At 45.3% G+C, this 16,876-nt stretch overlaps 1 protein-coding gene across 8 annotated transcripts in view; it reads right to left on the reverse strand.

Annotated features, from left to right (window-relative positions):
* p2rx2 (purinergic receptor P2X, ligand-gated ion channel, 2) overlaps positions 1 to 16,876 on the reverse strand; it is a 94,294-nt gene that overhangs the window by 31,274 nt on the left and 46,144 nt on the right. For 7 of the 8 annotated variants that reach the window (XM_073065758.1, XM_073065757.1, XM_073065754.1 and 4 more), the window contains exons 6-8: positions 14,816 to 14,896; positions 4,681 to 4,822; positions 1,147 to 1,256 (exon numbers count right to left, since the gene is read on the reverse strand). In XM_073065758.1, coding sequence (XP_072921859.1) covers positions 1,147 to 1,256; positions 4,681 to 4,822; positions 14,816 to 14,896 — 333 coding nt within the window. The remainder of the gene's footprint in view (positions 1 to 1,146; positions 1,257 to 4,680; positions 4,823 to 14,815; positions 14,897 to 16,876) is intronic. The other variant, XM_073065759.1, reaches the window with a different exon arrangement.

A 16,876-nucleotide genomic window follows, 5' to 3' on the forward strand; every position in this document is an offset into this window, starting at 1 on the left:
TCAAAACATCATCATTGCCATTCTGACTCTTAGATGACACCTAACCTGAGTTTTGCAGGCTTCTCCATATTATTTTTACTCAGCCCCACCCTAACTATCAGATCTTACAGTAAGGAAAACAGTATTTATTTATTTGAATAGTGAACAGAACAGGCCCTTTGAGCCAGTAATCCTCCGATTTAATCCTGGCCTAGTCACGGGACAACTTACAGACAATTTACATACTAGCCAGTATGCCTTTGGACTGTGGAAGGAAACTGGAGGACCCTGAGGTCACGGGGAGAATGTACGAACTCCTTAAAGGCAGCGGTAGGAATTGAACCCAGGTTGCCTGTCCTGTAAAGCGTTGTGCTAACCACTATGCTACCATGCCACTCCATTTGTTCACATTTAGAATATGAACTGTCCAAGCCAGTAATGAGTTTGGACAATCACATCTTTACATACCTACTCTTTTGAAATGTTACCTTTCATGTTCATTATCTCACTTGCTGTTGCTACATGTCAGAGGTAGTTTAGATACAACCACTGCACCCCAATTTACATTAATCTGTTCCTTCAAATTAGTTACAGCTTCAAGTAATGTCCTCATCTTCATTCCACACATAATTCCATCTAGCCAGGCTTTGCAGTTTTAACAAAAGCTACTCCGGAAGAAGTTTAAATCTTCACTTCGACGGAGGTTCAGTGAGACTCGCTGTCCCTCCTTTGGGCTCTCTGCCATGTGCTCACCCAGACTTGCTAGCGCGGCACCTCCCACCTTCCAGTTTGTACTCCTTCCCCTCCCACCCCACCTTCTTATTCTGGCTTCTTCTCCCTTCCTTTCCAGTCCTGAAGAAGGGTCTCATCCTGAAACGTTGACTGTTTATTCCTCACCACAGACGCTGCCAGACCTGCTGAGTTGCTCCTGAATTTTGTATGTAGTTACTCCGGTTTTTCAGCACCTGCAGAACCTCTTCTATTTATTCATTTGATCTATATCTTAACTCTTCCATAGCAATATAACACAAATCGGCACAAAGTAGAGCAGGGGCTGCCAACCTTTTCTCATGCCATGGTTCAGTGCCATTAAGCAAGGGGCTCTGTGGAGCCAGGTTGGCAATCCCTGTATTACAGCAAACACCCGTAAACCAAGGAGGGACTGACCTGAAGTTATATCCTTTATCCAGACTTCTGAAGGAATATTGAGGTTTACACTCTGAAGCTGCCCTATCCAGGTCACATTTCCAGTTTATAATTACTCCTAGAACTCCTCCCTGCGGTGTACAGAAACAAACAAGTAAAGAAAAATTGGAATTATTGCATCAGTGTAAAGAGAGTACAGATCTCCCATTTGATTTTGATGGTTGGGTAACCCGTGATAAATGTTTCCTGCTGCTTGCCTGGAGGACTGAAACACCTAAACATAAACTTTGTGAGAACAGACCACTGCTTCATTTACACTCTTTTCATAAAATTGATAACGTTCTCCACGACAGCTCCCTGTAAAACACTCCCTCTCAGTCTCTTTCCCTCCCTCATTTCTTCTCCCTTTCCCTCTTTCACACACACACCCAAAACAAACAGTTGTCAAAATACAGCCATCCAATCCTTCAAATTTAGAGCTGCTGAAGTAGACCTCTGGGCCCCTCGAGCCTGCTCTGCACTTCAATGTGGCATGGCTGTACTGCCCCAGGCCTCATCACCTCTTTTCAGCCCTCAATTTCTGAACATTTGCAGCTTTTTCCACCTTTAAATACATTGAATAATATCATCTCTGCAGTGTGCACTCCAGAGATTCACCATCCTCTGCAGGAAGAAATTTTAAATGACCGCACTCTAATCTTGTCACCTTGCCTGAGAATCCCACTCTGCCTTCCAAAGACCTTAGATGTTTTAATAAGATCACCCCTCATTCTTCTGAGCTCCCAAGAAAATTGAAAGCTGAACAGCACCATTGCTACTACTTCCTTTCTTAAACAAGGGGACCAAAACCAGGCACAATACTCTGGGTGTGGTCTCGACAACACACTGCACAATAGTAACAATGCTTCCCTATTCTAAACTCCAAAGGAAATTAAAAGCTGAGCAGTGCCAACACTACATTTTTTTCTTAAATAAGGGGACCTAAACTGGATGTAGTACTGGGTGTGGCTCAGTGACACACTGTACAATAGTAACAATGCTTCCCTATTCTAAACTCCATCCTCTTTGTCATAAAGGCCCGTGTCTCATTTACCTTCCTCCCCACTTGCTGCACCTGCTCGCTGCATTGTTGCAATTCACACGTGAACACCTGGATCTACTTTGCTTTCCCTCTATTTACATGATAGTTTACCTGAGATTTCTCTTAAGAATCAGGCTTAATATCACAGGCATACATCATGAAATTTTTTTGGCTTTGTGGCTGCAGTACATTCCAATGCACAATATTAGAAGAAAAACATGGAATATTAAAAGAAAGTTAAATGAAATAAGTAGTGTAATAATAGAAATTTTAAAAAGTAGTGAGGTGGTGTTCATGGGTTCAATGTCCATTCACAAATCGGATGGCAGAGGGGAAGAAGCTGTTCCTGAATCGATGAGTGTGAGTTTTCAGGTTCCTGTACCTTCTCCTTGATGGTAACAATGAGAAGAAGGCATGTCCTGGGTGATGGGGGTCCTTAATGATGGACACTGCCTTTTTGAGGCATTGCTCCTTGAAGATGTCCTGGATACTACGGAGGCTGGTGCCCAAGATGGAGCTGACTAATTTACAACTCTCTGCATCTTACTTCAGTCCTGTGCAGTCGTTCCTTCCCCCTAGCTACCCCCATACCAGACAATGATACAGCCATTTAAAATGCTCTCTATGGTATGTCTGTAGAAATTTGCGAGTGTCTTTAGTGACGTACCAAATCTCCTCAAACTTCTAATGAAATGTAGCCGCCTTTGTGCATATCTCCCCACTTAGAAGAGTGTATCTTCACTTGTCCCCATATTAAACAGCAAAGCAGCTGCGCAGGTTGACTCAATGGTTAAGAAGGCGTACGGTGTATTGGCCTTCATCAATCGTGAAAATTTCCGGTTGAGACACCTCATCAGGATTGGAGAAAAACAAGCTGAGAAGTCAGAGTAAGAAGGTGGGGGTGGGGGGGGTGGGGAGGGCAGGAAGCAATACAATGTATTAGGTGATAGGTGAAACTGGGAGAGATGATTCCCAGCTCTTTACTTCATCACTCCCCCTCTCTCAGTTTCACCTATCACCTTCTGCCTTCCTCCCCTCCCCCACCTTCTTTCGCTAACTTCTCATCTCTTTTCTCCGGTCCTGAAGAAGGGTCTCAGCTCGAAACATTGACTGCTTACTCTTTTCCATAGATGCTGCCTGGCCTGCTGAGTTCCTCCAGCATTTTGTGTGTGTTGCTTGGATTTCCAGCACCTGCAGATGTTCTCTTGTTTAAAATGCATTTGCTAAGTTTTTACCCAATCACCAAACCTATTTTATCCTCATCACAATATGCCCTCTCACCTGTTTTCATGTCATCAGCTATGTTACACCATGGTAACATAATGGTTCCGCTGGACCATTAATATCATCTGTAATAAAATGAGGGCCAAAATCTCATCCTTGGGACACTGCAGTAATTAAACCCTTCCAAAATGAAACATGTTTATTCTGATCCTCAGTCTTCTAGATAGCAACTAGTCTTCAATCCAAGTTTACACACTTGCCCTGATACCACAAGCTCTTAGTCTGTACAGTGAGACTGGATACCACTGAGGTCAAATGAATCAGAGCTGGATTTATTGGGGAGAGAGAAATTAAACCTTCTGTTTGTAGTTCTGGCTTGTATGTCATTTTGGGTAGTCAATCTGAGAGCTGACTTCATGGGCATTCCCCCCCCCCCCCCCCCCACCCACCTCCACGTTTGCTTGGCAGAACAATGGACTCAGTGTCTGTGCTACCTACATATATATTTTATGTGATTGTATTTTACTGATATACTATATCTGCTTGCTATCTTGTAGGTGCGAGGACTAGGCCTCAAGCCGGGGTGTTGCCTGTTCACAGCTGCCAGGGAGAGGGGCTGGTGCCACCAGGGGCAGTGTGGCGCGATGTCCAGGCCGGAATTCGTTCAGCAAAAGACAGGCTTTGTTGTGGTCATCTGAAGATCTTGGAAAGCTTAAGATCAGTGTCTTTTATTGAGTGGTTGTACAGTTCTATCTTATATGTGCTATGTGTGCTTTGTGCTGTGTATGACTGTTGGTACTGTGTTTTGCACCTTGACCCCAGAGTAACACTCTCATTTGGCTGTATTCATTAGCGGTTGAATGAAAATACTGGTTGGTAGGTTAATTGGTCGTTGTAAGTTGTCCCATGATTAGGCCAGGATTAAATTGGAATGTAGCTCAAAGGGCCACAATGGCCTACTCCACGTTATATGCCAATAGATAGATAAATAAATAAAACTTGAATTGAATTGAACTGAACAGTGACTAGAGAATGTATAGTTGTCTAGTTAATATCAATTTAAGATGAATGAGGTAGTCAAAAGGGCATAGATCTCTGGAGTCGAGTGAAACCTATTATCAGAGGTGGTGTGGGTCAGAAAGGCAGTGAACAGTCACAGTTCTGGCATTTGCTTCCAGAAGGTAAAAAATATAAAGCAGTATCCTCACTAAAACTAAATTGAAAGAAAGAGTTTACACAACTTGTCATACCTTTTCTTCTATGCTGTTCAAAGTCACCCCAGATTTTTTAATAATGAATTTAAGTGGGAAAATAGGGCAGTAGAGATGGGCTTCTTCATCAAACATGCATTTTCTCAAATAATGTGGGTCTCCATGTGTCTGAATGTTTCCTCTGGTAATAAAAAAAGAGAAAAAATATGATAACATTAGACATTCAATACTGCTCATAGCATTGTAAATTGAAAGATACAGTAATTCAAAATCTTTTCTTGTCTAAAATTGTTCTCTGCTCTGTAAAGCCAATAACAAGAACTCTAACAAAATATCAGTAATGCCTTTTTTTTTATAGTCCATCACAGGTAAACTCCTCCCAACCACTGAGCACATCTACATGAAATGCTGTCACAGGAAAGCAGCATCCATCTTCAGAGATCCCCACCACCCAGGACATGCTCTCTTCTTGCTGCTGTCATCAGGACGAATGTACAAGAGCCTCAGGATTCACACCACCAGGTTCAGGAGCAGTTACTGACCCTCAATCATCAGACTCTTCAACCAAAGAGATAACTTCACTCAACTTCACTTACTCCATCATTGAAGTGTTACCACAACCAGTTGACTCACTTTCAAGGACTCTTCATCTCATGCTCTTGATTTTTTTGCTTATTTATTACTATTATTTCTTTCTTTTTGTATATTCACAGTGGGTATCTTCTGCACTCTGGTTGATGCCCCAGTCGGGTGGTCTTTCGTTGATTCTATTATGGTTATTATTCTATAGATTTAATGGATATTCCCACAAGGCAATGAATTTTAGGGTTGTATATGGTGACATATATTTGCTTTGATAATAAATTTTGAATTAGAGTGGCTCCATCCATTGTTGCCCATCCATTTCTGTTGCCAAGAAAATGAATCTCAGGGTTGTATATGGTGACATATATGTATGACCATTTAGAACAGAGATGAGGAGGAATTTCCTTAGCCAGAGGGTGGTGAATCCACGGTATTCATTGTCATAGACAGCTGTGGAGGCCAAGTCACTGGGTAAATTTAAAGTGGAGGTTCTTGATGAGGAAGCGTTTCAAAGGTTACTGGGAGAAGGCAGGAGAATGGGGTTGAGAGGAATAATAAATCGGCCATGATGGAATGGCAAAGCAGTCCTTATGAACCAAATGGCCTAATTCTGCTTCTCTGTCTTATGCCACCAAAACTTATCTGGCGGCTTGTTCCAGTGTAATTGTCAGTGGCCAGCTTTGCCAGTAATGTCTGAAGGCAACGTTCACAGACAGATCAGAAGCAAGCAGAAATTTAAAAAAAAAATTAAAACAGAGAAAAAGAGAGAGAGGATGGGAGAGGAGCACAGTGCTGGAGAATCAGGAGATGGAAGTACTCACTGAAGGACTGAACATATAAAGGGAGAGACTGGTGTCAAATTAATGACACTGGAAGAGATTCACTGAAAGACCAGAGGCTCAGAGAGATCCACTGAAAGTTCAGGGATATGGAGAGGTTCCCTGAACAATTGTGATCGAGGACAGGTGACCTTGGTCATTTGAGGTTGATGGCACCAGAGGTTTTTACGGACCTGGGCGACTTCTTCCAGTTCATCTGTGAAACAACTTAAATTTCCTATTCTCACGTCCCTTTATTCTCTTTCAAGGTGGCTGGTGTCCTGTCGGAGACCATGATGTAAACCTGCACTCAAACTACGTTCTTCACAGACAGTGGGTCCTCGGTCTTCAGAACCTGCTGAGTGGCTTGGCATTTTGGGATCTCCAGGAGTGGCTTCGGAGTGATACCCTGTATCACACACATCCCTCAAAAACCCACTACGATTCCTCAGTGTGGACTCTACAACCTGATTCCAATCACTGGTCCCATTAAATCACCCAATGCATTGTCACCTGCAAATGCACTCCTATCTTTCAAGCGATTCCATGTAAATCTCCCCAGCAAATGCTTGTTCCTGCGTCAGCATGGAAATAGTGCCACTGGATTGGTCTGTTCTTGTCACATGTATGGAGATACCCATGAAAAGGTTCTGTTTGGCATGCCGTCTAGGCAGTTCATTCCACGTCGGAGTTGCACAGAAAGCTTGTACATCCTTCCCACGAGCGCATGGCTTTCCCCCTGATGCTCTGGTTTCCTCCTGCTTTACAAAGGTCATTGTGCATTGTCTTGAGATTAGGCTAGGGTTAAATAGGGGGGTTTCTGAGCGGTGTAGCACAAAGGGCTGGAAAGGCCAGTTCCACACTGTAGCTCCAAATAAAAAAAACACATTGCAGACAGACGGAAAAGCCACAATGGAGATCAAATTAGGATAGCGAGAGTTTATCTTTTAGCAGATGAGAGGCCTGTTTAAGAGTGTGCAACAGAGGGCTAGAAGTTGTCTTTGGTGTATGGTGGTACATGGAATGTACGTAAGTATACATTCACTTTATTCATCCACATACCCTCAAGCTTTGGCATAACCATGGACTCTGCTACAGGATCTACATACCCGCACAGGTGGGCTGCAGAACAAGTTTGGCAATTGCGCTCATGAGTATACACGGTCCAGCCAATTACTGTTTCATTATGGTGGTATTTAACTCCCTTCTTTCCCTTTCTAGACTTGTTGAGCAACATTTACACTCCCTGCTTACCCTCGGCCTTGTGTGGGAAATGAGGACTACCACCTGGCTTGACTCTGTCAAGAGAGGTATCCTTTTAGTGTTTAGTTATCGCTTCCAGCTGCAGTGTTGCCATTAACTTTCAGTTTTGGGAGTTTTAGTTAATGGCTCTATCGGCCTAGTGTTTATTGTTTTTCTTTTTCTTTGAATTCTGCAACGGTTCTCATTAAAGTCAGTGACCTGTCAATCCCCTTCAGTGTCTCTCTCTCTCTCTCTGCACTTGGGCCACATTTGAGTACTCTGGAAAGACTGTTGGCAATGCACACACATAAACCTCAGTGGTACCCTTTCACATGTTTATGACTGTCAGTTCTACAAATACACATTCTTCAGTGATGTTATTAAATAAATTAATACATTGGGTGTTAATTTGTCTGACGGAGTCTGCCAATTATCCACTTGAACTTCAGGAGAAACCTCAGATATACTCGTACCAACATTTCCACTAATCTTTCAAAGTTACAGCAGCACACCAGAGTTACCCAGAGGAAATTCCCAGCAATAATCCCAAAGAAAGCTCAAATACATATCAAATTCAACTGTACATTACCCTCAGACAATATGTGAGAAATACAAATAGCAATCGACAAGGTCCCGTTAAAATCTGCACAGTTAATGTAACTTTGCTGTGCCTTTCTAGATCAAAAAGGAAAGACAACACTGGACAACAACCATTTTGCTTCCTTATGGATTTTGGACTACTGGTGATGAAATGACGATGAAATTTCCCTATCGTCCATCATTTCTTTGAAATTGCCTATATTTGTTATTTCAATTTGTATTTCAAGTCAGAATAACTGATGCCAAGATTGAGGAAGGCATCTTTGTTGGTTCACAAATCAAACAGATCATCGATGACAGGTGTAACACTCGGTTCGCCTAGCAGTTTAATATGGGGGGGAGTGATAACCCCCCTGCCAGGCCAAACTTAAGAAATCTCGTTTGGGTGGATGCTGCGTGATGTGTCCCCTGTTACAAATCAGTACCCTGAAATAACAAACAGTGCACAATATGTGATTAAACGATTGAGCTTTATAACTCTTACTTTGACTATATGGTTAGTAGAGAAATGAAATATTAAAGTAAAAAGGACCTAAATCTTATTATACAGTCTGTGCACAAAGTTGGAGCTCACTCATAGGCTGATCGGTCCCCATTGACCTCCTCCAATTGTCGCTGCCCTTCGGACTCTCGTTCTGAGTTCACCCCATCCGGTGGTCTACCAAATCTGTCCATTTGTGTCTTCTCTCTTCATCTCTCTCTCTCCCTCTGGCAAAAGCCCACGAAATCAACTGCTTCCAGAATCACCAGACAGAGCAACACAATCCTGATTGGCTAACGTGCATCAACAGTCCTGTTATCTCCAGCCATAACCCAAACATTGCTGCTACTGAGAAACCATTACTTCAGGAGTGAACATTACAAAAACCCATTACATTAGCAGAGAAACCTTACAGTGTGTTACACTCTCCCCCCACCAAATTTAGTCATGTCCTCATGATGTTGAGTTAGTTCGCCAACCCTTCCTGCAAAACGCAAAGTCCAATCCAGGTGCAAAAGGCAGTGACATAGCTCCCCAAAACAGTAGAGATCACGCCCTGTTCCCCAGGTGTTACATAGGCCAACCTATCCGATGATCTCCTAATTCTCTGAAACCTCCATACCCCTCACCTAACTCTTCAGGCTCAGATGCTACTGGGGATACTTCAGGTCTGCTTGGTGAATCCTCTCTCGAACTATCACTCACGACTCCTGCAGCTCGGAGCCCCCTGTCCCGTGTCCATGCCCCGCTTCCTTTCCTTCAGGGTCCTGCTGTAACCCAGGCAGTCCACAGATAGCGCCCCCCCCCCACTTCACCTGTCTCAATGGGAGAAGGGCCGGAAGTCTCTTCCTCAATCACTGGGGAGTTAGCGAAAGGCAGCATATACCATACATTCAGATCCTCATCCTCCAAATCAGTATTCCTCTCAGGGGTGGGGGCTGGCCTAACAGGCCCAATCCCATCCTCTGGTTTCACCCGGAAAACTGGTAGGTTTGGCATCAGACTCTCCACCACATACGGTGTGGCCGCCCATCGGTTAGCCAACTTGTGCTTTCCAGGTAGCCCCAAATTCTTTATGAGGACTTGATTTCCCAGCAGGAGTTGGGAAAACCTCATCTTCTGATCATACCTCCTCTTATTTCCTTGATTCTGCTTGGTGGCCGCAACCCCAGCTAATTCATAAGTCCTTTTCGGCTCTCTCCTCATATCAGACATACTTCAGATAAGTCTTCGGTGGTAAGTCACCCTCGTCAGTCAATGGGCAACCTCGCCTCGCGCCCAAACATCAGATAATATGGCGAGCACCAGTAGCTTCATTTTGTGTACAGTTGTAACAGTGAACCAGATGCCCCATACGTTGACTCCACTTGCTCTTCTTGCTGACCTCCAGGGTCCCGAGCATGTCTAGCAAGGTGCGGGTGATAGGGCGTGGTTCTTGACTTCTCAACTCCAAGCATGCCTGGTATCTCATAGGTAAGTCTGCTCTCAAAGTCCTGTCCCTAGTCAATATGTATCCGCCTGGGAAGGCCATAATAAATGAAATACTTCTCCCATAACACTTTTGCCACCCTAGTCACCCTCTGGTCCTTGGTAGGAAAAGCCCGAGCATATTTGGCGTAGTGGTCCGTGATGACTAAGACATTTGCCGTGTTGCTGGCATCAGGTTCCATTGACAGGAAATCCATACACACCAGGTCCAGAGACCCCGCACTCTGCAAGTGGGACAGAGGGCCGGCCTGCACAGGCAGTGTCTTCTGCCGCATGCATCGAATGCACGACTTGCAGTATTCTTCGACCTCTGATTTCATCTGGGGCCAGTAAAACTGGTCTCTTGAGTAATCCATAGGTCTTTTCCATCCCCAAATGTCCAGAATCATCATGAAGTGACTTCAACGCAATCCTCCGCTACTTCTCAGGCAGAACCAGCTGGCAACGCCGATGTCGGTCCGGGGGTGACGAGACCTGGTATAAGATCTGGTTCTTCAACTCCAACTGAGGCAATTCTTTCAGTAATGGAGGCACCGCCACGTGTTTCGTCTTCTCTGCCTGAGCCCTGTCTCTCTTTTCGACCGCTGACCAATTGGTACCAATGCCCAGATCATCTCGCTGAGCAGCTGCCACTTCCCCAGAACTCAATTCCGGCAACTGATTTGTCTTCAGAGCAGTCAGGTTACAATAAACTTAGGGTATGGCATCATCAGAAGCTCCCAATTCATCCACCGCTCGATCCTGCCTCTTCTTTTCCTCTGCCTTCATGGTGATCACAAACTGACACTTTTGAAGGGGTGTAGCCCTTCACAAGTCTTCGATATTAACCACGGAACCTGAGGAGTGAGCGCAGAGCACTTACAGTCTGGGGACTTGGCCAAGAGGTCACCGCTTCTATCTTAACCGGGTCTGTAGCTACTCCATTCCAGGAGATTATGTCCCCGAGATAGCTAACAGATGTTTTGCAGTACTGGCACTTGTTCAGGGAAAGCTTTAACCCTTCAGCTTTCAGGCAGCCGAGCACCTTCAGTAGCCTTGCTTCCTGTTCTTCCAAGGTGGATCCAAATACTATGAGGTCATCCAAATTCACCAATACCTCAAGCAAGTTCATGTCCCTCACCATCTTCTCCATGACCTGCTGGAAGGTTGCAGGGGCTCCCGATATGTCCTAGGGCATCCTTTTGAACTGGAAGCATCCCAAGGGGCATATAAATGCCGTCTTCTCTTTGTTGGCCTCACTCATGGGGATCTGGTAATATCCACTCCTCAAGTCCAGCACACTGAACCACTTCACACCACTCAGGCAGGCCGGAATGTCTTCGACCCTCAGGACCATACACTGGTTAGGGACTGTTCAGAGTCCTGTAGTCCACACATATCCATACCTTCCCATTCTTCTTCCGGGCCACTACTACTGGGGACACATCGGGGCTTTGGGACTCACTGATGATCCCAGCTTCCTTCAACTTACACGTATGCTGCCGCACGTCTTCACGTCTGCAGGAGCCAGTCTCCACGACCTCTCTCTGTGCTCGGTCACCCGGATAGTGTGACGAGTGCTCTTGAAACAACCCACATCAAACTCGCCAATGGAAAAGACACCTTCCAGCTTCAACATCTTCTCCATCAGCCTCCTTTTCCAACCCGGCGGTGCTGGGGAGTCCCCAAAGTTGAATGACTCAGCGGTCAACTTTCCCCCTTTTCCAATAGTTTCTCCCCAGAGTGCCTTGCGGGGGCACTAGACATTACCGCCACTGGGAACAGATGTACCAGGGGCATTCCCCACTTGAAGTTGACCTCCCTCTTCGTAGTGTTCCTGACAATCACTGCCATCCTGTTCGTCTGTACAACTGAGGGCTTCTGCAATTCCAGCCTCACCAGTAACCCAGCAGGAAGTCCCGACTCCCCCTTTCGGTCTTCCAGAGCATCCTCTCAGAGGACATTGCCTTCAGGCACTCTGGGAAATCTGGAGGTCCCCATTACTCTCACTACTTCCCTGGACCATACCATCATCGGCTTCGACTGGGTGAACCACACAGTCCCTCATCTAGATTCAGTATCTGGCCCAATGCAGCCACGTATTTCCTCAAAAGCAGCCTGAAACACTGGGTGCACAGACAACGTTCCCAGAAAGCTCTCAAACGCCTTCTCCTTGCAGACCCCCATGAGCCTCCTCACAAGAGGGGTGTTGGTCCCCACCAGGATTGAAACGCCGTCTGTCTCAACAGGGTCCGGACAAACCAGCACCACTGTATCAAGAACCTCAGACACTCCCACAGCGGCCTCTAAGAACTCCAGTTTCACTGACAAATAACCATCGTATGGATAATCACCGGCACTGATACCCCAAATCTCCAGTGGCCTCAATGGTGTGAAGGGTAAATGCTTCAGATACCGGTTGTAAAATGAACGGTGCAGTAACTCGGTGTCGAGTATGGCTTTAATGTAAATACCCTCTATCTGTAGTGACACACTGGAGCATGATCCCACTAAGCCTTCAGGAACAGGGTCTTTTGCTTTTGGGCGTTCATTGCTACATTGCTGGGAACGTGCTCCCCCAGAGACACCGGGCTGTTCCCTCAGTGGATCCCCTCTAAGTTTTCCCAACAACTCTCCCTGTTGAGGTACCCGGGGGCTCACTCTCCTTCTGGTGTGACACTTGCTGCCAGCAGCCCTCCGCGTTGTTCGTCCCCTCGGGGAATCCGCCCCCCATCAGCTCCATCATATGGGGGGGTCACACCCGCTGATAACAGCCAAAACATCTCCGTTCTCAACTCCCCTACCGCTCCCCAGGGTAGGCTATCTGTGGTCACTTCACTGCAGGGGACCACTACCGAGGACTGTACCCTGCTGACGGAGGCCTCCCGCACCTCTGACGCATTCTCCTCTTCCCATACCTCTCTGATCAGCTCAACAAAAGAGGGAGGGGGACTGTCGGAGACCCCAAGCGATCAGGTTCTGGGACTGGGCACCCCTAGCTATCTGGTCCATTCTTAACTGATCCACCTCAGCCGCCCGAATGACCCCTCTGCACTGCAAGCAATTTAGCTGCCTCTCTAGCCGAAAAATATAAGCAGAAAGTTTCTCCCCCTTCTCCTGACGCATGTTCAGAAACCCCACCATGAGCTCCATTGGGCTTCCAAAAGCATTGTCCAGTGCTTGCAGATAATTGACGGCTGTCGCTACGGGATAATTTAACCTGACAGTTCTGACAATGTCAACGGCCCACCCATTCAAACTTCCATCCAATCTCTGTCGTTTTTCATCATCCGAGCACTGCCACTCATTTAACAACTGAGAGGCCCGCTCCACCCACATCTCATATTCCTCCTCCCCTTTAGGGGTGGGCGTTATTCCAGAGTATAGGTGGAGCCTACCATAGCTGGAACTTTGAATCTAATTTTTCCATTTATTTGCCAGAGAAGTAAGGGCAGATACTACCTCAGAATTCTCACCCTTTGGGGACGTGGACTAATTAGACATTCCAAATCCACCCACTCTTACCCCTCACTACTCAGAAATGACAGAACCCTGTCTTTGAAATCTCTGCCCCAGCTACCTCAGCGCTGGCCTGCATTAAAACCAGAGCTGCGCCCGCCATTTTATCAAACTTCCGCTCACAATCGTAGCATTAACAGTGGAATTAACAATTCATCCGGAGTACAAATATCTGCCCCACTGGTTCATTGCTCAGGGTAATCACAGCATCCAACGGAATTAATCCCGAATGTAGCCCCCACAATTGTAACACTCGCTTCGTCTAACAGCTTAATATAGGGGATGATAACCCCCTGCCTGGCCAAACTTGGGTAGATGCTGCGCGATGTGTCCCCTGTTACAAATCAGTACCCCAAAATAACAAACAGTACACAATATGTGATTAAACAATTAAGCATTATAACTCTTACTTTGACTATATGGTTGGTAGAGAAATGAAATATTAAACAAAAACGGCCCTAAATCTTACTAAACAGACTGTGCACAAAGTTGGAGCTCACTCATAGGCTGATCGGTCCCCACTGACCTCCTCTGATCATCGCTGCCCTTCGGACTCTCGCTCCAAGTCCACCCTGCCTGGTGGTCTACCAAATCTCTCCATTTGTGTCTTCTCCTTTCATCTCTCTCTCTCCCTCTGGCAAAAGCCCACGAAATCAACTACTTCCAGAATCACAAGACAGGGCAACAAAATCCTGATTGGCTAACGTGCAGCAACAGTCCTGTTATCTCCAGCCATAACCCAAACATTGCTGCTACAGAGAAACCATTACTTCAGGAGTGAACATTACAAAAACCCATTACATTAGCAGAGAAACCTTACAGCGTGTTACACAGGCAATTCGAAGAACTTCTAGTGGGACTGGAGAGAATTGCACGGGAGGCATTCAAAGGTATTGTTGAAAATTTTCTTGGCAACTAAGAAAACACAAAACTACATGTTGGCAGTGTGCTTCCAGCATTCAAGACCGTGAAGGGCGATGTGTCACTAAAGATTCATTTTCTGCATTCCCATTTAGACTTTTTCCCTGCAAATCTTGGCGCTGACAGTGATTAACACGGTGAAAGGTTTCACCAGGAGATTGCAGTCATGGAGAAAGGGTATCAGGGCAACTGGAATCCATCAGTGCTGGCTGATTATTGTTGGACACTTAAGCGAGAAGCTTCAGATACAGAGTATAAATGAAAATCATCAAAACATATTTAGCTTGTTGAACTATTGCAAAGCTTCAGCATCAAAATGTAATTAAACACATTATATTCAATAAAATTTAATTTCTTTTTCTCTAAATCCCTATGTGATACAATTATTCTAAAATTTGTGTTCAGCATCAAGTGGTCTATCATAAACAAAAAAAAATTCAGAGGAAGCAACACTTTTGAAAGAACTTGTTGTCCAGTGTGATCAATGATCTTTAAACATATTATATATACCCTGAGCATGAAGGAACAGCTCCCACCTTACTTTGAAAACCCAAACCTTGGGAAATGTATACTGTTTTTGATGAACACAGTGAAATTCTCAATCCCTTTTAGTGATGTGATCCTACAAAAAGATGGGGAAAAAAAAGTTTTTAAAAAGCTGAACAAGATCCAGTAGAAAAGCTTAGCAATTTCTTTATGGAGGCAATAGAGATCATGAGAAACCAAACCAAATTTGTGATCACACATAATAATCTTTTTAAGTCAGAATTTTAATTTGATGATGTGCTGTGTACCATCTTTCTAGCATCATCCATTGTTCATCCACTGATCAATCCCTTAGCCTGTTTACCCAGTCCACTTTGGAGAAAACTACCTTCGTACTTTTGTAAATGCCCATATTGAAGTTGAAGACACTGGTTTCCGACCCTAATGCTCTCAGTCAACTCTATCTGGAATTCTACCACTCGCTGGGATCTTTTAACCATCTTTCAGACATGTGCTTAGTCCTTTAATCTTATATACCAATTTGCCCGTGGCTCAGGCAGTATCTGGGGGTTCACCCTTATAGTGCTGTTTTTTAAATTTTTCCACAAGTTGTTCTTAATCCCTCTGCAAAACTGGCCTAATGCTACCCATGCCCTTTGAGGCTCACTAGACCACAATAACTGATCCCTCTCCTCCCATTCCAAGGTCTTCTCCAACCCAGGAGACGTCCTTAATCCTGGTCCCACAGCTTTCAGGCCTCTCCCCCTTTGCTGCAGAGAACAGTGTCTTTTCTCCTAACTATGCTGTCCTTCATGACTTTTCTCTCCGCTCTGGAATGGCCTCTGGTATGAGGCACATTCTGTCTGCAGTCCCCACCTCCATTTGGAGAGCAAGAATTCGGTACCTGTTACAGAAGGGTAAATGTTAAAGCTTCTCTATAGCTACTCCCTAGATCCCTCCACCTGCTTCTCTTCAAGTCACATCATCCCGTCGCTGAGTACTGATCAAATTTGTGGAACTTACTCTATGAGACTACCTCTTGAAACATGATATTTCTGAGGCATATATAGATAGCTGGGGTGTTTAGGGCTTTTTCACGGTACTAATAATTCAGTTGTGTACGGTGTGTTATGGCTCACGATAGTCTTTCCATGACCATGATTGTTCTTGGCAAGTTTTTCCACAGAAGCAGTTTGTCATTGCCTTCTTCTGGGCAGTGTCTTTAGAAAATGGGTGACCCCAGCCATTGTCAGTACTCTTCAGAGATTGTCTGCCTGCCGTCAGTGGTGGCATAACCAGAACTGTATATTGGTTAAAATAGGAAGGTGCTTGGGAAACAGAAATTAGGGTATTTAGCTTTGTATTAGCTGAGTAGTATTAAGTGTTATTTGGTAACTGGAAAGAAAACACACAGTACTGTGTAAAGGTCTCAGCACCCCAGCTATATTTATTTATTTATTTGGCCTTCTCCGCCCTTCGAACCGTGCTGCCCAACAGACCCCCAACTTAATCCCAGCCTAACCACAGGACAATTTACAATGACCAATTAACTTACCAACCGGGCAACACACACAAAATGCTGGAGGAACTCAGGAGGCCAGGCAGCATCTACGGAAAAGCGTAAACAGTTTAAGTTTTGGGCTGAAGCATCGACTGTTTGCTTTTTTGCATAGATGCTGCCCGGCCGGCTGAGTTACTCCACATTCGGCGTGGGTTGCTCAGATTTCCAACATCTGCAGGTTTTCTCTGGTTTGTAACCTACCAATTGGCACGTCTTTGGACTGTGGGAGGAAACCAGAGCACCTGGAGGAAACCCACCTGGTCACGGGGAGAACGTACAAACTCCTTACAGGCAGCGGCAGGAACTGAACCCGGGTCGCCGGTACAGCAAAGCGTTGAGCTATTCACTACGCTACTGTGCCACCCCCTACACTAACGTGCCCCTGACGCTATATGTGCCCGGGACTGTAGCCCTGTCCTTCCTGAAGTGCCACAATGTCTGAAACTCAGGCTCCTTAGTGAAAGTTCCTCGAGCAGGCAGCACTTGCTGAGATATGATCACTCTGAACGGCAGTGCTAGAACTGAGCAGTGTCACTTGCTCAGCTTATTAACTAT

Source organism: Hemitrygon akajei, chromosome 14 (assembly GCF_048418815.1).
Source record: "Hemitrygon akajei chromosome 14, sHemAka1.3, whole genome shotgun sequence".
Classification (NCBI taxonomy): domain Eukaryota; kingdom Metazoa; phylum Chordata; class Chondrichthyes; order Myliobatiformes; family Dasyatidae; genus Hemitrygon; species Hemitrygon akajei.